The following is a 22,101-nucleotide window of genomic DNA, read 5'->3' as shown; positions in this document are numbered from 1 at the left end:
GCAACTAGTACAACAGTCAAGATTTTAATAATGATTTATAACAATTGAAAGACTTGAATACACCCATCAGGACCAGACCCATACCGTATTTTGAAAAGTCCTGAAATAATGAAACTAATATAATACATTCTGTTTACTAAAAATACTCTCTCTAAACATCTTCTACCACAATTTTCATTGAAATGTCTTTTTTCTGCACCTAAAATTTGACATATCATAAAACTTATTAACTCATGATGGCAAATATGTGGTAAGTGTAGAGCTACATACAGAATAACATGAATATTGATCATTAAGGGAACTGTATATATTTTCACAGGGTATCACAAGCATTTCTTTCAGTAATTGTCTTCATGATGAGAATCCTTATCTAATATCTGCTGTTAACACTTCTATTTTTGATAATAAGATTGCACCCATTCTATTATATGGTTCTGAAATTTGGGGTCTAAAATACCATGATTCAATAGAAAAAATACAAACTTCATATTTTAAGAAATACTTAGGTGTCTGTAAATATGCTTCCAACAGAGCAATTCTTGGCGATACAGGCAGATATTCTATCTTTGTTTCAACACAATTAACAGCAGTCAACTACTGGATAAAGTTGTTACATATGGATGCTTATAGATACCCATATCAATGTTATCGCATGTTCAAACAACTAGATGATAAAGGTAAAAACAGCTGGGTGTCTGATATCAGAAATATTCTTTGTAAGTGTCGGTTTTCTTATGTTTAGACATCACAGGATGTCGGTGATAAAAAGCTGTTTAATTTAATTTTTGAACAAAGACTTATAGACATATTTTCCAAGATTGGCATGCTTATGTACATTCATCTAAATATCTCTCCCACTATGCTTTTGTAAAATCGTTACTAGAGCCAGAAAAATATTTAACTGTATTACATGACAAATCTTTGAGAAGAGCTTTCTGTAAACTCAGAATCTCCTTGCATGATTTCCGTGTACAGTGTGAATGTAAATGTGAAAATTTAAATTCAAATGAAATTTTATGTGTAAAATGTAACAGCAATGAGGTCGAGGATGAATATCGTGTTGTTTGTGTGCAAGCACTACTGAGACCTGCGAAATAAATATCTTCCACACTTATGTACAGGGTATAAGGATCAACATTCTATGACAAATCTATTAAATTCGAAGAATGAGGATGTTATTATCTCCATTGCACGTTTTCTGAAAAATGTGTTTATTTTTAGAGGTAAAACGTGATACGTATGCAAATTTTGAAAAAAAACCCCATGTTACTGTACTATGGGTCGTTTGGCCTTAAATGCTGAATAAACTGTCTGTCTGTCTGTTAACACTTGCCAATTATACATTGCTGATGGTTAATCTGTATAAGGACACTCAACCACAAATGTAAGGCTCAATAAGGGACACATGTCTTATCTATCTCTTGTTTGACAAAGTATTTACCTGGGATAATAAACACTAATTAGTGATAACATGAACGATGACTCAGTGATGATGAGAACTCACAAGTAGAATGCATAGACAAGGTAACATTACCAACTGCTTCTCAAAAGCGTACAATCAGTGTTGATTCTGCTTTGTAATTCACATGATCAGTGTTGATATTACCTTGTAATTCACAAGATCAGTGTTGATATTACCTTGTAATTCACATGATCAGTGTTGATATTACCTTGTAATTCACAAGATCAGTGTTGATATTACCTTGTAATTCACATGATCAGTGTTGATATTACCTTGTAATTCACATGATCAGTGTTGATATTACCTTGTAATTCACATGATCAGTGTTGATATTACCTTGTAATTCACAAGATCAGTGTTGATATTACCTTGTAATTCACATGATCAGTGTTGATATTACCTTGTAATTCACAAGATCAGTGTTGATATTACCCTGTAATTCACATGATCAGTGTTGATATTACCTTGTAATTCACATGATCAGTGTTGATATTACCTTGTAATTCACAAGATCAGTGTTGATATTACCTTGTAATTCACAAGATCAGTGTTGATATTGCCTCGTAATTCACAAGATCAGTGTTGATATTGCCTCGTAATTCACAAGATCAGTGTTGATATTACCTTGTAATTCACAAGATCAGTGTTGATATTACCTTGTAATTCACATGATCAGTGTTGATATTACCTTGTAATTCACATGATCAGTGTTGATATTACCTTGTAATTCACATGATCAGTGTTGATATTACCTTGTAATTCACAAGATCAGTGTTGATATTGCCTCGTAATTCACATGATCAGTGTTGATATTGCCTCGTAATTCACATGATCAGTGTTGATATTACCTTGTAATTCACATGATCAGTGTTGATATTGCCTCGTAATTCACATGATCAGTGTTGATATTACCTTGTAATTCACATGATCAGTGTTGATATTGCCTCGTAATTCACAAGATCTGTGTTGATATTACCTTGTAATTCACATGATCAGTGTTGATATTGCCTCGTAATTCGCTGATATCATTTGTTACTAAACTGTCATACCGACTGATATGTGACTGAGATATCATTACAACTGCTTCTCAAAAGCACACAATCAGTGTTGATATTGTCTCGTACTTCACTGATATTTGTTACTAAGCTGTGATATCATCTAAAGCAAGCAATACCATTTGATATTGTGATGTTATCTGATAATTCACAGAGATATCATTTTATGATATATGTTTAGTTTACATGTGATAATAAAAAGTTATGATTTATATAGCTTCAGTTACATTACCAGTTTTGCAAACTCTCCGTGAGAAATCTGAAAACAGTAACTATGACAACTAAACTAGTAAATTACCATGGTTCAGTTTTACACAACTAAACTTGCTTCTCCTATCACTGTTAAATGTGATTTTGTTTTAATTTTGAAAATACTGAATGACTGAAATACATTAAAATTTGATTTTGTTAATAGATTAGTACTCTAATTCACCTGGACACACCTGAAGCAAATATTTTGAAGTTATAAGTCATATTTCCATGCTACTTTAATGCATCCTAACTTCCAGATGACTAGTTCATGAAAACTATAAACTCTGCATCTCCTACACAAAAGGGATTGCCCCAACTATGATTTCTCCAACAGGGCAGATTTATGTACAATTTATTTGTCTGCTCATAATTTGGATGGCATCAAGTGTATGTCTCACTACTGTCAAAGACAAAGACACTGGATGTGGACAGTTTGGAGTCAAGATTTGTGTTGTCTGCATACAGCATGCTTAATTTAATATGAGAATGTCCAAAGGGACATTTCATCTCTACAGCCAAGTAAACAGAAAGGTAAACAGCCTAAGGTGCACCACACCTTTGATGTTCAATATGTCTTAGGGGTCTGATCATACAATGCCAGCAACACTTGACAATGTTCTGATCTGAGCATTTAGTGGCAATATGATACAATAGACGCTACTTCAGAGGTGGCTCTGCTTCAGGATATTATCAAATAACAAACACAAGAGATATACCATATTGATTAACACCTCCTTTACTGATGCACATCAATGGGTGCTAGTTGTTTGAAGAACTCAATAAATATTCAGTTTATTGGAGCATGTTCTTACAGTTCACTAGGCGTGGGTGAGTGAGTGAGTGAGTTGGGGTTTACGCTGCTTTTAGCAACATTCCAGCAATATCAGTGGAGAATACCACCCATGTACCCATTGTACCCATGAGGGGTCCCCAAACCAGGTCTTCGTCGTGACGAATAGACATTTTAACCACAAGGCTACCCCATCGCCCAAGATCACGAGGAACACCATGGAAATGCTGTTATTGAAATTTTAAATTCCTTACTCAACCTGAACATTAAATCAAGATGGATAACAACTTTAAGAAATGAATGTGCTCTGTTGATACAAACTTTTTCACAAACTGTAGAAGGTCCCTTGGTAGAATAGGCCTTCAGCAACCCATGCTTGCCATAAAAAGCGACTCACCTTGTCGTAAGAGGCGACTAACGGGATCGGGTGGTCAGACTCGCTGACTTGGTTGACACATGTCATCGGTTCCCAATTGCGCAGATCGATGCTCATGTTGTTGATCACTGGATTGTCTGGTCCAGACTCGATTATATACAGACCGCCGCCATATAGCTGGAATATTGCTGAGTGCGGCGTAAAACTCAACTCACTCACTCACTCACAAACTGTACGTTCTCTTTTGTTATATGAACTAAATAAATTACACTGACAACATTTCAATATTTTATGTCTCAGCAGTAAAATCTGTATACTCTAATATCAGAAGTCTGAATAGTTCTCACAGTGAAAATTCCCATCTGTCCATAAGTAATTTTTTTCTGATACAAATACTGAATACACAAATCAGTTCTTGTCATCAATAATGAATGTTTAAAATGCAGCTTGGCATAAATCCAGCAATATTCTGTAAACACACAATCTCTATCACACATCCACTTATTGGACAGACTAAGCAACAATCAACACAGTTTGGGAACAATGACACACAACCAGCAAAGTCACACATTATGACTACCAAATGCTCATTTGTGGGACTGCACATGTATGTTATTCTTGGACCTATTTTCCCCAATTGTCAACATGTATGACTTGACAATGAGAAACACAGACATGAAAGTCACAATGTGAATACCTAATCCTGATTAGTTCGTGTGGACATGCATAGGGCATGGGGCCTATACATGTCTACACAACGAGAAGCATTGCCACATAAGTCACACGGTATATACCTAATCCTGATTATTTTGTATGGCCTCATCTATGACTCTACAAGAAGCTTAGTACAGATACTCACATTGTGACCACCATATCCTCATTAGTTTTAGTGGACAAACAAATAGCTCTGTACACCTGTCCTTCTTGTGGAGCATCTATGGTGACATAGTCCAGAAAGATAGATGTCAGCTATAACTGGCAATGCCTGACTTACCTGTTTCTCTCCTTCTTGATCCTCTCAAGCTCTGCCTCACATTCATCATCAATCTCTGTCATCTTTGAATGAATTTCCTCTATGTACTTATTCTTCTGCTCCAATTGCTCATCTGCCATTTTGGATGTCTGCTGCCTCTCTTCCTGAATTGCCTCTTTTTCCCTGTGCACATCTGTCAATTTCGCATTTAACTGCTTCTCTAGCCTTAGGACAGTCTCTTCCTCATCAACAATTCGTGCTGCATGAGAATCTATTGCATCCGTCCTATCCTCAATGTCTTTTTCAAGTTTATCCATAGCAACTGTCCTAGCAGACACCAAAAGACTGTCCTTTTCTTGCTGTATCTGACCAATTCCTTCTGCTTTCTCTCTCTCCCACTCATCCATTTCTCGTTCCACTTGCTCTATCAGCTCATGCTCCCTACCTGCCACCTTCTCCTCCTCTTCCCGCAGCAACTCACGAGCTGAGTCCAGATGGCGCTGCTCACACTCTACCAAGTGTCGCTCATCCTCATCCTTATCACAGACAGCTTTCCTCAAAGCTTCCTCCAACTGGACCTCATGTTCCTTCAGATCTGACCACGCCTCCTCAATCTTCTTGTTCTCCTCTGCTACCTCATCGAGGAGCTGTTTCCATCTCTCCTTCTTCTCCTGGTCAAGTGTCTTAAGTCTCACATTTGATGATTTCTCTTTCTCACTGAGTTCACTAAATTTCTTTTTTAAACCTTCATCTTTTGACAACAACTTGTTTTTTTCTTCTTCCAACTGTTTCTGAGCCAATAGTATCTGCTCCTTCTCCTGTTCGATGGACTTCAATCCCTGGAGAAGATTCAACATGAGGTTTGAGTGGCATTTACTGATGACAACAATATCAATAATCCGTTTCTTAATTACACCTGTAATAGAATCTGTGTAGAAACTAACAAAGTTCTCAAGCACTCATAATGCAGTTTGTTGTAATCATACAATTTTCAAAGCCAGATTAACTTGGTGCACCTTGTGGCAGCAAAAGCTGTATGATCACAGGGAGTTGAGACTGATGATAAGATGTGTAGTTGAGATTGAATTCCAATGATCAAGGGGGAAAAAATACCAGCACCTTGAGCAAGCACTAGTAAGTGGATATGTGTGTTGTATATATATCTAATAATAATAATAATAATATACAATGTGTGTATAACCTTGGCAATTACAATTATGAAATAAAGGATGATCATCAATACCATCTTGTCATTACTACAGAGATCCTTGATGCCTGACTGTGATATCATTTGATAACTAGCGATATCATTACATAACATATCATTTGATAAATATATCAGTTAACTCTGATATTACCTGATAATTTCCTCTCATATAATTTGATTGTGATATTACTCGATAAGTCATTTACACATCAGTTGATAATAGATGTTTGAGTGTTTCTCTTCTCCAGTCCGTATATCATGTTAAACACAGTGGCACTGTATGTCACTACAGCTTTGGTGTGCACACTACTACCTCTGCCTTGATCTTAGAAAGGGTGTGGCAGGAGACTTCTTATATGCATTGAAATCAAACAGATGTCTGTAGTATACACTGTCTATAGTATGCACTGTGCATCACATGGGATTCATGAGAATTCGTACCTTACATCTGCAGCTGACATAACTGACACTGCTATTCTTTTAAATATACAATGCAACCTTTGGAAAGTCTGTGTAACTTTTTCTTCAGCCAAACACTAAATAGCAATTCAAACAATGACATTTTACATAATACACAAATAATGTGATAAGTTGTTGGCACGCCTCACCTTCATGCCCTATCAAACTTGCAAACATACAAATCAAGTTCTATCCAAAAACAAACAATTTCACTCACATGTGACAGTACTTACACTGGTGGCAACTTTGCGGGTGTCACTATTCAAATATGGTAAAAAATGGAGCTACAGCACTGAATGGGTTTTGGGCAATTTTCAAAATAGAACAGAAATATAATACATTGGATAACTGAGGACAAGAAGAATTGTCATTGTTATATTGGGAGAAAACAGCATATTGTTTTCAAAACTGTACAGAGTATTAAGTGGTGTGGATAGCCTTTTTACCACACTACATCATAATAAAATTGGATAATAAAATATACACATGAATGACTAAGAATGATGACTGTGACATTTTTGTGTTTGAATATCTCCACACCAAAATGCCAATGCCAAAATAGACACATTACACAAAATCCCCATCTTTGTCCCAGAGTCACACACTGCATCTTCCTGACCTTAGTTTTCTCGGCACACAGTGAGTCCTTCCTCCGGCGAATCTCTTCCTCCAGGTTTGAGATGAGCTTTCTCTTTTCCTGCTCCTTATGCTCCAGCTTGTCTACCATATTATCACAATCTGCCTTGATCTCGTCCTGGTGTTTCCGCAGCTCCACGATCTCCTGGAAGACAGACAGCAGAGTGAGTTGGATTTGTGGCTGCTTAGATCAGTGTTTCAGTTACACCACACACATATCTGTACATTTTTAGAGGAAACAGAGTTACAAACGTTTCATAAGACACAGCTTGGTGCTGACCAGCCTCAATAACCATCAGGGCAAATGTATGCTTGACCCACAATCAGTATTTCCTAGCAAAGAGGTGACCGGGTAGCCAACCGGTAACAGTGTTTGCTCACCTCACTGTAGACCAAGGTTCAGTTCCCACATGGGTACAATGTGTGAAGCCCATTTCTGGTGTTCCCGCTGCTGTGATATTGCTGGAATTTTGCTAAAAGAGGCGTAAAACCTTACTCACTCACTACACCTTGCAAATAACTTCAAGGAATTAGTAAGCTGCAAGAAACAATCTATAACACTGATGGCCTGTCTGACTGACCTCCTCTAGCTCGGCCTTCATCCTTCGGGCAGACGCCAGCTGCTGCTGTTCCCGCTCATCCAGCTTCTGTAGCATGTCCTCGTAGTCCAGCCGCTCAGCATCCTGCAGCAGAACTGTCTCATACAACAGGGACCACACAACATACAGATTCTACAAAACTGACTGGTACAGACCCTTCAAACCAGTGAGTGTCTTGTTTCAAAGCATCTGACCTCACAGTGGTTTTCCTTCAGTGCTAGCAGAAGAGGCCATGATATACAGTGATGTATGACTAACTTCATAATGACACAACCCTGACATCAAACCCTTGCAACTACTGAGGACTGATCCAAGTATGGAGTGACCTCTAGTTATACGGACCTCTGACCCCAGCATATGCTGCAGCTGTTGCAGACTTTCCCTCATCTCCTCCAGACACTCCTGCTTCTCAGACAGCTCCTTCTCCAGCGCCATCTGCCGAATCATCCTATCTTCCTCCATGCTGCGATACCTCTCCTCCAGTTCCTCAATCTCCTGTCTGAATACATGCCACAACTGTACACATCAGTATCAACTGTTTCATTTCATAGAAGACCCGTGCGACACGGATCATGGTCCGTAGAGGTATTTTAGCAATCAGACGACAGTAAGTCTCAAAATTAACAGAGACCCATGACAGTCAAAGTGTTAGGATTGCTATGTGGAATATATAATCCTGATTCTGCAGGAGAGACATTGAAAGAAATCAATCTTGGTTTGCTTTCACTACAAGTATGGGTTGTACCCAACAGTCTGCCACACAGTTATATCATGGGGTAAGACAGAAGAAAGTTAATTTTTCACATTACAACCAATGTCAATGTTCATGACTTGTGTATGAGTTCTTTCACACCTTCACAAGTTGGTCTGATAACATTCAGGATGGAATGTTGTCTAAAACACAAAATACAGCTTAGTATGGAGTTACGGATTCTAGAATTAATTGGAGCCATTCCCCAGTGCAAGGTTCAGACATGGGCCACTGTGCATGTGTATGGAGGTGACGTCTGCTCACCTCTTCTGATCCAACTTCTCCAACTCCTCCCTGTGGACATGCTCAAGCTCCCAACTGGAACACAGACATGCAGACACATGCAATTAGTGTGCACAACATAATCACATGCTCGGCAGCAAACACTAAAATCACACCAATGAACTTCCAAGAAATTAATTGTAGTGATTAGTATTACGCACATCATGACAAAATGTGTTTAGATCTGTATGATTTCTATGTATGGGTAGTGTTGTAAAATGTATTTTGGACAGCAAAGTTGTTTCACAAGCATGAGGCAGCACAGGTTGTGCAGCTGAATAAGGTGCCACAATTCACAGTGCAGAGCTGTGTCCCTTGGGCAAACTGAAACCTAGGTTCAAATGCCTTCTGTGCAGGTAAAATTTCCTGTTTTTTCAGCACCACACCCGGATATGTCGGTTTCATCAATGTGGTAAATAAGTGAGACCTGCATACTTTGGGTATTCCACTGTTAGGTTATACACATGTATATAACTGAGAATACTCTTGAACTAGGAGTTAAACCTAATTATTCACTTTCTTGCCGACATCAAATGTTCCATAACTCACTATTTGGTCAACCACATATTCATCAGGCCTTTTTGACTCTCAATACACATTTTCATAACATCTGACAACATGTACAAAATTTGGGTTAAACTCCCTTGGATTCAAACAGGGCTACAGAATCTAAACATTCCTGTCCAAATAGGAACATTTCATGCCATCTGTATGGGTATGCATTGTGAAATTATCTGAAAACAAAATGTGTCACTGAAATGTGGTTCATTCATGAAGTGCTCATCCGTGGCAAACAGTTGTGCACTTATGAAAAGAAATTACACCAAAGTAATAAACAAAAGTTCAAAGTTTCATTATATACCATGGAATGATTGGCATGATAAAGTTGCATGACATGGTATAGAGAAAGTCAAGAATGCCATTATACCATTCAAGGAAAGGCATAACAAAATTTACCATGAACACTATCTGAACGTGGGGTACCTAGTGTTTACAGAGTTTGCTCATCATGTTGAAAGACCTGGGTTTGACTCCTCACATGGGTACAATAATGGAAGTCCATACCCCCTCCACTAATCTCTCCACTCACTCACTCAACCACCCACCCACCAACTCACTCACTCACTCACCCACTCACTCACCCACCCACCGACTCACTCACTCACTCATCCCCTCACCCACCCACCTACCAACCCACTCACTCACTCACTCAAATGCATAACTGGAAAAAGCTACAACTGGGAATCAAACCCACATTTTGGGTCTCTGTGATGTCCAAGGGATGCAACTCCATGAATCATGGTGACTTCGATTACAGAACCACCTTTGTTCCCAACAAAACTAATTACTCTCAGGTCAGGAAAGTCACCAACAGATATGAACAGTCAGATTTCTTAGACATGAAGACGCAAACAACTTTCTAATATGACAACGTCTGAGACCTACACTAAGGGAATCACAACAGGAGAATCACTGAAGGCACACAACACAAAAATCTACTCCACATCAAACTAATTTAACATCCATGCATGGCCTTCAGAAACAGTAGGACAAAACAGAACTCTGACAGACTCAGTACATACTGGCATGGTGGAACATGCTATAAATATACACAAGTCATTGGCATCTCAAATAAAAACATCTCGTCCTTTTTCCCTTTAGCCCTACTATTCCACTGCCTGGACCACCGCCACATGAACACTGTGGAAGTAGGGTGTAGACCAGCACATACTGGCATGAAAGAACTTGCTATAAATATACATTAGACATAGTCAAGGATGCTTAAAATTAAACAACTTTCTTCCCTCACCTACACCCCCACCTATGCTTCAATGCCTTGGTGGTCCCCAAACTCACCCAGAGCTCTGTGGAGAGAGGCTGTCTGTAGACCGGTACAGATCTGTCATGGAGTGGCTCAGCAGAGATGTACGAGAATGACTCAGGAGGGAGTTGGTCGAAAGATTCAGATTTGAGGTAGACTGAAACAGAAGGCCATGACCGTAAATATTGTGTTTACCAATGAATGTCCACAGGTCATGGCAAGATCGCACAAGGTTTCATTTCTCCCTATAAAGAAAGTATCATTGATGGGGAAGCCAGTACATATATATGGCATTGTAGAAGCATAAAAAAAGTTATGTTTATTACCTACAAAGCATTAAATGTAAATTGTGCCATAAAAATTACATATCACCAAACAATACTGCCATTTTTTCAACTTGATTCCTGAATAGCACTTTTCAATTTCAAAAATACAACAAAAAATGGAGAGAAAATACAAAAAAAGACATAATATTTTGCTATATCACAACATCAACAAACTTCATGGAAGACAAAGAAAACAGATAATTACCAGTAGAAATGAGACAGAATGGACATTCAAGAGCCACAGGGTTTGTTCAAAAAGATCATGACGCTTTGTGTCACTTGAACTCAGGTGTCAGTCAATCTAGTTTACAAAGGCGGTCTCAGAAACATTGTAGTGTCTGTTGCTGGCCTGCTTGGCCACACAGTCGTGATTAGGACGACTGGTAATTTCATTATCACGACAGATCATCGTTCAATATTGACATGACCTGCACAGCGGTCCACTGTTAATGCTGGCCATGTTTGCCAGGCTTGGAATGTACCAACACAGAGGGGACATTTAATTTTGTCGTAACACATAACATGCATCCATCATTGCAGGTCAGGGAATGGTGAACATTTCAAACATTCTGTACATTTTTTTAAATACTTTTATTCAGTGTTGAATTCTGATTTAAAAATAGCATTATGTAGATTGTGATAAGTGTCCGAGGTAATTAACCTTGCTGGACCACATCGTGATGTGTGCAGCCTGTCTGCTCAACCCACATCTGAAACTGTCAACATTAGGATGGTGTGCAAACATGGACAGGAGCAGATGGACAATACAGCAGTTTGCAAAGAATACACTAACAGTACACTGTCAAGATTGGGGCTAAATACAGAATACAGACTACCCACTTTTTCTACCAGTGATACTCAACTGATCAGATGCTGTGAAGTTTTACACTACAGTGGAGAAATTCTTGAACATTTTTGGAAACTACAGATATAGAAACAACAACAGATTCTACACAGAATAAAACACAACCAAACTTTTGTCTTTGATTTTGTTTCAAACAACATAGTTTTTCAGACTGAGCTTTCCAAATAAGGCTGTTTTCTGAAATACAGTGCCAAACATTTTTTTCATGATATCTACATTGACAGATTATTCGCTTTTTTTCAGTAAAGCCTCAAATCTAAGGTCGACTTGAAAGTGAAAACCTCACACGTAATCTACATGTTACATGTGAGGTTTTCCCTTTCTAGGTAATCTACATGTTACATGTGACAGAGGATGTGTTCTAAGAATTACTGGCAATGATGTCCATTGCTCCTTCAAGTCTTATGAATCCCCTTATTGATGCCTACACTGCCAGAATACACCAAAGGGTACAACAGGTTATTGCTCTAGTGTACACTAGCGTAGTTGACAATAAGACAAATTCTTGTGATTTCATACCATTCAACAGTTACTTACAATGCTAAAGGTTAAAAACAACTAACAGATCACTTTTGGAAGACTTCGAAACCTGATGTGGGGAAACACAAGTAATTCACGGGAAGTACCTTTCATATTTGTTATTATGCATGTTTTCATAGATTCACACATGTATAAAAAAACATCTCTCTGATCTTTATTTCAGGTTTTGTTATGTGACTTCCAGTTTATCATACTTTCAATCATGATGTAACTCCTTGATAGCTCCACTACAGAAATAATTCCTGGTTCTTACATTACTTTTGGTCATATTTACATAGTCACTTTAGAAAGTTCTGAACCTTGGAAATAAAACTTTCAGAGCTGGCATTGGACACAGTAATCAGTCTGGGTGGTCCACTGATGCTGCAAGAATCATATAATGTCAATTGGTCTGATTGGACAGACAGTGATCTGTAATACAGGAGTGACAGAATGTCAGTTGGTCTGATTGGACAGACAGTGATCTGTAATACAGGAATCACATAATGTCAATTGGTCTGATTGGACAGACAGTGATCTGTAATACAGGAATCACATAATGTGAACTAGTCCGATTGGCAGGAATCACATAACGTTAATTGGTCTGATTGGACAGACAGCGATCTGTAATGCAGGAATCACATAATGTCAGTTGGTCTGATTGGACAGACAGTGATCTGTAATACAGGAGTGACATAATGTCAGTTGGTCTGATTGGACAGACAGTGATCTGTAATACAGGAATCACATAATGTTAATTGGTCTGATTGGACAGACAGTGATCTGTAATACAGGAATCACATAATGTCAATTGGTCTGACTGGACAGACAGTGATCTGTAATACAGGAGTGACATAATGTCAGTTAGTCTGATTGGACAGACAGTGATCTGTAATACAGGAATCACATAATGTTAATTGGTCTGATTGGACAGACAGTGATCGGTAATGCAGGAATCACATAATGTCAGTTGGTCTGATTGGACAGACAGTGATCTGTAATACCGGAATCACATAATGTCAATTGGTCTGACTGGACAGACAGTGATCTGTAATGCAGGAATCTAATGCTGAAAGGACCTCTGAAAGAATGTACTTCAGGAAGAGGAATCTTGGTGATTTGACATCTCCACATGACCTTTCATACCTACTTGATGGTAGGATGTAGTTGTCTAATCTGGTTGAAATTTGGCAGTTGTAAAACACAATCCACAGTTAATGCCAGGTTGTCAGGACTGAATGGAACAAAACAGTTGGTTGTCAAGTAAGGGCCTACAATCCACTGACCTCCAGGCCTGGCACTTATCCTCTCTGTTCACAATACTTTCAGTAAAATTTGCACGAGAGGCACAGATTGTTCTATTCTATCCTGATTAGCTTAAAAAGAATCCTTCTCAGAATGAAGAAACATCTTTGGAGTGGGTCTTATAGAGACACCGTCAAGGGTAGATACAAGGTAGGAAACGTAACTCTGGTGTATGTCTACCGTACCAGTGTTGGAAACTCTTCATCCACAGCATCTGAGGATGCTGTCATGTGTTGGGTACAGATTCTTCTTCAGCAAAGGTAAAAGGCAACATTCACTGCACCTCAAACAAAATCAGTTGTCAGTGGCATGGTTGATGAGTTTTGCTTGACAGCGTTTGAGTATTATGTGTTATAAGAGACAAAAATCTTGTGCCAGAGACCCAACTTAATCTAGCCTCTGTGGAACCATCAAATTTGCCCAAATTTTGTTGTATTGAAGAAGCAAATGTTCTATCTCCTCTGAAATAGAGGGCAGTTGCTTGTATTTGTAATGTCAAAGACCAGGGCCTAATTTTCGAGGCTCTCCTAGAGCTAAGATAGTTGTCAACATTAACTTTTGACTATCTTAGCGCTAAGAGAGCTTCAAAAATCCAGACAGAGGGGTTCAATTCCCCACATAGATACAATGTGTGAAGTTCTGGTGTCCCTTGCCGTCATATTGCTGGGATATTGCTAAAAGAGGCATAAAAACTAAACTCACTCACTCTTATGTGGATGAGAGGCTTGCAACAGAGGCAGAGACTTCCAAATATTCATCGCCTGTTTCAAATTCTGTTGGGTCAAAGTTAAACCTAGTGTATGATAGTATGATATTACGATCAGACTCTAATCCATGTGAAACAGTTTGTGACTGCATCAGCAGATTGTCCTTCTTTCTGGCTGATAATGAGTAGCTGATTTTGTTTGCATGCTCGTAAGATTCCCAAAGGATCTGGAACTTGAATGAAGAAGAACAAAAAGAAAACGCATGCAGTAAGTACGAAGATATCTTCATAATTGCTGAATGGCTCTTGCTGTACTTAAAATTAGTACATGGTTACTACAGAGATCTGCTGATCCATGCATAGATCAGGGCCTAGATTTTTTAAGCTCTCTTAGTGCTAAGATACTTGTAAGTGCCATACATTAACACTAACTTACGACTATCTTAGTGCTAAGTGTGCTTCGAAAATCTAGGCCCATGCAGATACCTTCTCTTAACATGGTCCTGGCTTGTGTGCAGTCATCAAACTGCCCATGCTTCTTGTTGAATGGCTGCTCCTAGTGTTCCTTGCTGGGGGATTCATCTTTGCTTGTTCCTGTCAGTTTTTTTTCAAGCACTTCACCACAGTAGAAATGGCTGCCTGGCAAGAATTATATAGTGATTCTGTCTGTGTCTTAAAAACATTTATTTGAAATTATCCATATGTAGTGCAGGAGTTGCAATAGGTCAAGGAGGATTTGGGGGCATTCTCCATCTGGAGTAGTAAAGGTCAATATAATTACGCCTGCCATCTTCATTCCTGCCCTCTTCCTCAAAGCCTCTGAGATGAAGTCAGACAGCTTGAACAAGGGAGACTCACAGCCAGTTTATTTTTTGCGGGATCAACTCTACATATCCAAAAGCTGCATGAAGCTGGGTGTAGATCCCGCGTTATGATGAACTTCATGTATGATCTACAGGCTAGAGGTGAGACTGATGATGCCATAATGGACTCTCACAAACACAAACCTCTCTAATACTTTCAACATATGATATCTTGGAACCGACGTTTTATTATGTTTTTTTCCCTTGATCACTGGATGTCTATCTCAACAGCACATCATATTGTCAATCTCAACTCCCTGTGGATCATACAACTCTTGCAGCCATTAGGTGTACTGGGTTTCTCATCCTTAAGAGGTTACCATTCACAGGAGGGTGGATTTGGACACATAGTCACACTTTGTCCATATTTACTGCATATCATGTGGCCACATCTGGTTATCTACCTCTGGTTTCATGTGTTTTTTAAGCCCATAGGGTTGTGTACTGTACGTTAAGGGTTGTGACAACACTGAAAGAGTCTACGAGTTGAGCAAGTGGTTGAGTGAGTGAGTGGTTTGGTGGTTGAGTGAGTGAGTGTGTGCTTTGAGCATACTTTTTTTACATCAATTATAACTTTTACCTTGCTCATTTCTTCTTTCAATTTAGCTGCCTCTTCCGGATGGTTGAAGCGAAACATGTTAGTTCTTCCAAGAACAATCACAGCACCTACAGAAAGAGACAATTTAGTAGTATCATTATCCAATGATTAAAGACAAATTGTAATTTTAGAACTGAATGATCATCAGTGTTCATTACCGATTGTGGGGAGAAAATATCCCTTTTGATATAATAGTGAGTGCTTATGGTAAATATTTATTCATTCATTGAAACATTTCTTAATATACTCATTCCTATCACTGACTTAAACTATATGCATGGAAATCAGTTATATTATCATTTCTAATCTCAAACATTAGTTTTGATGGTGAGAAATATTTTGTATTTTCAAGTTATTGCATGTAGAAAACATATCATAAAAACCGTTGCTGTTAATGTTTTTGGTTATCTGTTGCCCATCATTCAAATACTAAAGCAGTACCTTGAGTAAGTTTGACTGGTTCGTTGACAGGGTAGCCATTGACCATGCACAAGGCATCTCCAAGAGGGTGGAGGAATACATCCTGGTCATAGTAGCGTATCTCACAGTGTTCCCTCTCAACTTCCGGACCAGAGAGACCTGGGGAAAGAAAAAATGCTAAATCAATATACTTATAGGAAGTGAGGGTGATGAGTGAGCGAGTTTAGTTTTATGCCACACTCCACAATATTCCAGCTATATGGCGGGGTCTGTAAATACCGATGTCTTGACCATGACAATCCAGTGATCAACAGCAGGAGCAATGATCTGCACATTTGGGAACCGATGACATGAGTCAAGTAAGTCAGCAAGCTTGCCCACCCGATCCAGTTAGTCGCCCCTTACAAGCATAGTCGCCCTTCATGGCAAGCATGGAATGCTGAAGGCCTACTCTGTGAGGGTGATGATGATTTTTTGGGAAAAGCATGTAAAATGTGAAAGACGCCTGTAATATTTATGTACAAAGTAAGTGTCCCCCACCCCCTCCCTCTGCATGTCACATACAAAATCAAAAACACCCTCAACTCCTTCCAATAGTTTCTAATATAATTAACGTGCAAAATTAATGTCCCCCCCCTAGTACAAGTGAACAAAATTGATGACACCACTAGTACAAGTGAACAAAATTAATGACCCCCCCTAGTACAAGTGAACAAAATTGATGACCCCTCCTAGTACAAGTGAACAAATTTGATGACCCCCAACCTCCCCAGAAAAAAATGTGAACCCCTGCTGAAATCATCATCACCCCCTAGCCATAAATTATGAACGGTCCCTAAGACTCTTATTGTCTGTTGTAAAAAAGTCAAACAGGAAAACAGAATTTACATGTTTCACACTGTTGCATGCAATAACACCTTTTGGCTGGACAGACCTCACGAGATACAGTCTGAACCTTTCTATTCCATTCCCCATACTTTCTGCATTCACTGGGCCAACATTTCCATAGAGATATGGCAATCTTGTTCATCTTTAGACAGACCGACGATAAGGATATGAACTTACACCATCCATCCGGACTTTATCAGTGAGATTATTGTAAGCATGGAGTCTTCAATGTAGCTTTCATCTTTATCTAAATATCTTTGTCCATATTTTGTTTGACACATTTTATCTACAGGAGAATTGCTGCTTAAGTTAAGATGCGACAGTTACGTGAATCTGGCACAGGTCACATGGTACTATAGTTGAATCAGTTCATACACTATTGTTTACATAGACTTCAAATCTTGTACATTGTTCTGGTGTTGACACAACTGCACCACATGTTGTTACGATATTTTCCACATGTTCAACATGCATCACAATACCGAATATTTACAATGCAGCGATTCAGTGATAAAGATTAGACAGTAAAAATATTCCAACTAACAATATACTGAGAATGAGAATGAAAAAAATATGGAAAACATGTTGTATTAAATCTTAAACTTTATTATGTGGATATGTCAGAGATAACATTCACACTCCCTGCATCAGCTAGTAACAAGGACCTATATGACATTATGCTTTATGGATTCTTGGCTAGACAGAAGCTTCCCATATATTATGGAGAGACATTCAGGATCTGCATTCCTTGATCTCAAGTTATGACAACAAACAATCAACTATGTCACACTTACTAAGATCCAACATTTACTCAACTTTTCTTAATTTCATGTGTATTTTGCCAATTTATTAAAGTTTTATCAAAATTTACTAAGCACCTCATTTTCTGAAGGGGTAATAATTGTCCCAAAGCTAATTTCATTGCCGTTTGAATCACATATATTCTCTAATTAACAGCCTCCCACACAACATTTGACTTACCAATGGTTTCAATGTGCATCCCTTTCTGACTGCCTAAGACTAACATAGCATTGTTTCAGGGGAGACAACTCAGCCTGGTCCATTTTCTGAGTAGTACAAGGTTTATACAATCCTTTGGAGTAAGTGACCACTTTCAAGCACTCTTAAGGCAGAACTTTCCCTTATAAGCACCACTTTTATTCATTCCAAAAGGTTATCCTTAATACACAATACCACACAAGTGGGTGCGCAAAAAACCAAAATAATGAGTCAAATTTTTGTCTTGATTCTATCAAAGTAACGTAACAAGGTCTGAGGTATGTAGAAGGATGAGCATGTGCACACCAGTATCAGGATTTGGACCACTGACAGCACCCAATACAACATAACAAGGTTTGAGCTTGATTGTATGTAGAAGTATAGCCATGGGACCACTGACAGCACCCAATACAACTTAACAAGGTTTGAGCTTGACTGTATGTAGAAGTACAAGCATGTACATACCAATGTCAGGATTTGGACCACTGACAGCACCCAATACAACATAACAAGGTTTGAGCTTGATTGTATGTAGAAGTATAACCACAGGACCACTGACAGCACCCAATACAACATAACAAGGTTTGAGCTTGATGGTATGTAGAAGTACAAGCATGTACATACCAATGTCAGGATTTGGACCACTGACAGCACCCAATACAACATAACAAGGTTTGAGCTTGATTGTAAGTAGAAGTATAACCACAGGACCGCTGACAGCACCCAATACAACATAACAAGGTTTGAGCTTGACTGTACGTAGAAGTATAAACATAGGACCACTGACAGCACCCAATACAACATAACAAGGTTTGAGCTTGATTGTAGGTAGAAGTATAACCACAGGACCACTGACAGCACCCAATACAACATAACAAGGTTTGAGCTTGATTGTAGGTAGAAGTATAACCACAGGACCGCTGACAGCACCCAATACAACATAACAAGGTTTGAGCTTGACTGTACGTAGAAGTATAAACATAGGACCACTGACAGCACCCAATACAACATAACAAGGTTTGAGCTTGATTGTAGGTAGAAGTATAACCACAGGACCACTGACAGCACCCAATACAACATAACAAGGTTTGAGCTTGATTGTAGGTAGAAGTATAACCACAGGACCACTGACAGCACCCAATACAACATAACAAGGTTTGAGCTTGACTGTATGTAGAAGTATAACCACAGGACCACTGACAGCACCCAATACAACATAACAAGGTTTGAGCTTGATTGTAGGTAGAAGTATAACCACAGGACCACTGACAGCACCCAATACAACATAACAAGGTTTGAGTTTGATGGTATGTAGAAGTATAACCACAGGACCACTGACAGCACCCAATACAACATAACAAGGTTTGAGTTTGATGGTATGTAGAAGTATAAGCATGTACATACCAATATCAGGATTGGGACCATTGACAGCACCCCCAGCTTCATCAGCACCGATAGTAGTCACTCCTTCCTGCAAAACAATACACCATTCATAAAAGTCATGGAAGGTGCCTAGATAGCAAGACAGGTTTTACTCATCTTTGGATAGAACTTCTGTAACATTAAAAAATCTGTGATGACAGGAAAATAAGTATGACAAAAGATAAAACCAAACCTCTTTTAGAGAAAAATATGAGAATCCATGTTTGGTGTGGAACGGCAAATTTGGGATACAAGCCACTGATTGATAATATTTTCTCTTAAGTTTAAAGGGTCCACTTAATGTCTGGACAACAGAAGCTTGGAGATATGATTCCTGTGCACTGTACGACTGTGGCAAGGAGCCTCTGTGTAGTATCACTATAAACAGGCACTCGTATCGACTAGTGTGCACTGTGTATATGCAAGTGTAATAAGCGTAAATTTCCTGCTGGCAATGGAGGCATCTTCAAACAATCACTGTTAACTTTTTAGCCAACCATATTTTACCAAACTTACATTGTGGAAGATATGCACTAAACACGCAATAATAAAAATCACAAAGTAGAGAACCCAAACACATAATGTTTGATTAAACAAACAGAACATCAGAGGGTGGCTGGTCAGAAATGTGCATAACATGACTACCTTGAGGTGGTACAGCATGATGCCGGTGCTGAGTATGTCATCCTCTATCCCTATAAGATGTGGCAGTGTCGAGTCCAGGACTACCCCAAGACCTTCCTTCCTCAGTGCCAGTGTCTTCTGCTCCTAGAGAACACACAATCAGGGTCCACATTTACCATGTGTTGTAGTGGTATCACCTATTGCACATTAGAGAACACAAGATCAGGGTCCACATTTACCATGTGTTGTAGTGGTATCACCTATTGCACATTAGAGAACACAAGATCAGGGTCCACATTTACCATGTGTTGTAGTGGTATCACCGATTGCACATTAGAGAACACAAGATCAGGGTCCACATTTACCATGTGTTGTAGTGGTATCACCGATTGCACATTAGAGAACACAAGATCAGGGTCCACATTTACCATGTGTTGTAGTGGTATCACCTATTGCACATTAGAGAACACAAGATCAGGGTCCACATTTACCATGTGTTGTAGTGGTATCACCTATTGCACATTAGAGAACACAAGATCAGGGTCCACATTTACCATGTGTTGTAGTGGTATCACCTATTGCACATTAGAGAACACAAGATCAGGGTCCACATTTTCCATGTGTTGTAGTGGTATCACCTATTGCACATTAGAGAACACAAGATCAGGGTCCACATCTACCATGTGTTGTAGTGGTATCACCTATTGCACATTAGAGAACACAAGATCAGGGTCCACATTTACCATGTGTTGTAGTGGTATCACCTATTGCACATTAGAGAACACAAGATCAGGGTCCACATTTACCATGTGTTGTAGTGGTATCACCTATTGCACATTAGAGAACACAAGATCAGGGTCCACATTTACCATGTGTTGTAGTGGTATCACCTATTGCACATTAGAGAACACAAGATCAGGGTCCACATTTACCATGTGTTGTAGTGGTATCACCTATTGCACATTAGAGAACACACGATCAGGGTCCACATTTACCATGTGTTGTAGTGGTATCACCTATTGCACATTAGAGAACACACGATCAGGGTCCACATTTATGATGTGTTGTAGTGGTATCACCTATTGCACATTAGAGAACACAAGATCAGGGTCCACATTTACCATGTGTTGTAGTGGTATCACCTATTGCACATTAGAGAACACACGATCAGGGTCCACATTTACCATGTGTTGTAGTGGTATCACCTATTGCACATTAGAGAACACAAGATCAGGGTCCACATTTTCCATGTGTTGTAGTGGTATCACCTATTGCACATTAGAGAACACACGATCAGGGTCCACATTTACGATGTGTTGTAGTGGTATCACCTATTGCACATTAGAGAACACAAGATCAGGGTCCACATTTATGATGTGTTGTAGTGGTATCACCTATTGCACATTAGAGAACACAAGATCAGGATCCACATTTACCATGTGTTGTAGTGGTATCACCTATTGCACATTAGAGAACACACGATCAGGGTCCACATTTACGATGTGTTGTAGTGGTATCACCTATTGCACATTAGAGAACACAAGATCAGGGTCCACATTTTCCATGTGTTGTAGTGGTATCACCTATTGCACATTAGAGAACACACGATCAGGGTCCACATTTACCATGTGTTGTAGTGGTATCGCCTATTGCACATTAGAGAACACAAGATCAGGGTCCACATTTATGATGTGTTGTAGTGGTATCACCTATTGCACATTAGAGAACACAAGATCAGGGTCCACATTTATGATGTGTTGTAGTGGTATCACCTATTGCACATTAGAGAACACACGATCAGGGTCCACATTTACGATGTGTTGTAGTGGTATCACCTATTGCACATTAGTCATTGTTGTCCACATTCTTATGAACAGTCTCAGTGCTAACAACACCTTATGG

The 22,101-nt window shown here is 39.0% G+C and overlaps 1 protein-coding gene across 1 annotated transcript in view; it reads right to left on the bottom strand.

Annotated features, from left to right (window-relative positions):
* Positions 1-22,101, bottom strand: part of LOC137293519 (kinesin-like protein KIF16B) — a 56,109-nt gene that overhangs the window by 16,325 nt on the left and 17,683 nt on the right. Inside the window, exons 16-25 of the mRNA XM_067824119.1 lie at positions 20,221-20,343; positions 19,558-19,624; positions 16,288-16,425; positions 15,829-15,914; positions 10,700-10,821; positions 8,825-8,878; positions 8,152-8,308; positions 7,792-7,893; positions 7,194-7,355; positions 4,930-5,747 (exon numbers count right to left, since the gene is read on the bottom strand). Coding sequence (XP_067680220.1) covers positions 4,930-5,747; positions 7,194-7,355; positions 7,792-7,893; positions 8,152-8,308; positions 8,825-8,878; positions 10,700-10,821; positions 15,829-15,914; positions 16,288-16,425; positions 19,558-19,624; positions 20,221-20,343 — 1,829 coding nt within the window. The remainder of the gene's footprint in view (positions 1-4,929; positions 5,748-7,193; positions 7,356-7,791; positions 7,894-8,151; positions 8,309-8,824; positions 8,879-10,699; positions 10,822-15,828; positions 15,915-16,287; positions 16,426-19,557; positions 19,625-20,220; positions 20,344-22,101) is intronic.

This window comes from Haliotis asinina, chromosome 8 (genome assembly GCF_037392515.1).
Source record: "Haliotis asinina isolate JCU_RB_2024 chromosome 8, JCU_Hal_asi_v2, whole genome shotgun sequence".
NCBI lineage: Eukaryota > Metazoa > Mollusca > Gastropoda > Lepetellida > Haliotidae > Haliotis > Haliotis asinina.
Note: the sequence above shows the minus strand (reverse complement) of the source record. Positions and strands in the feature narration are given on the sequence as shown.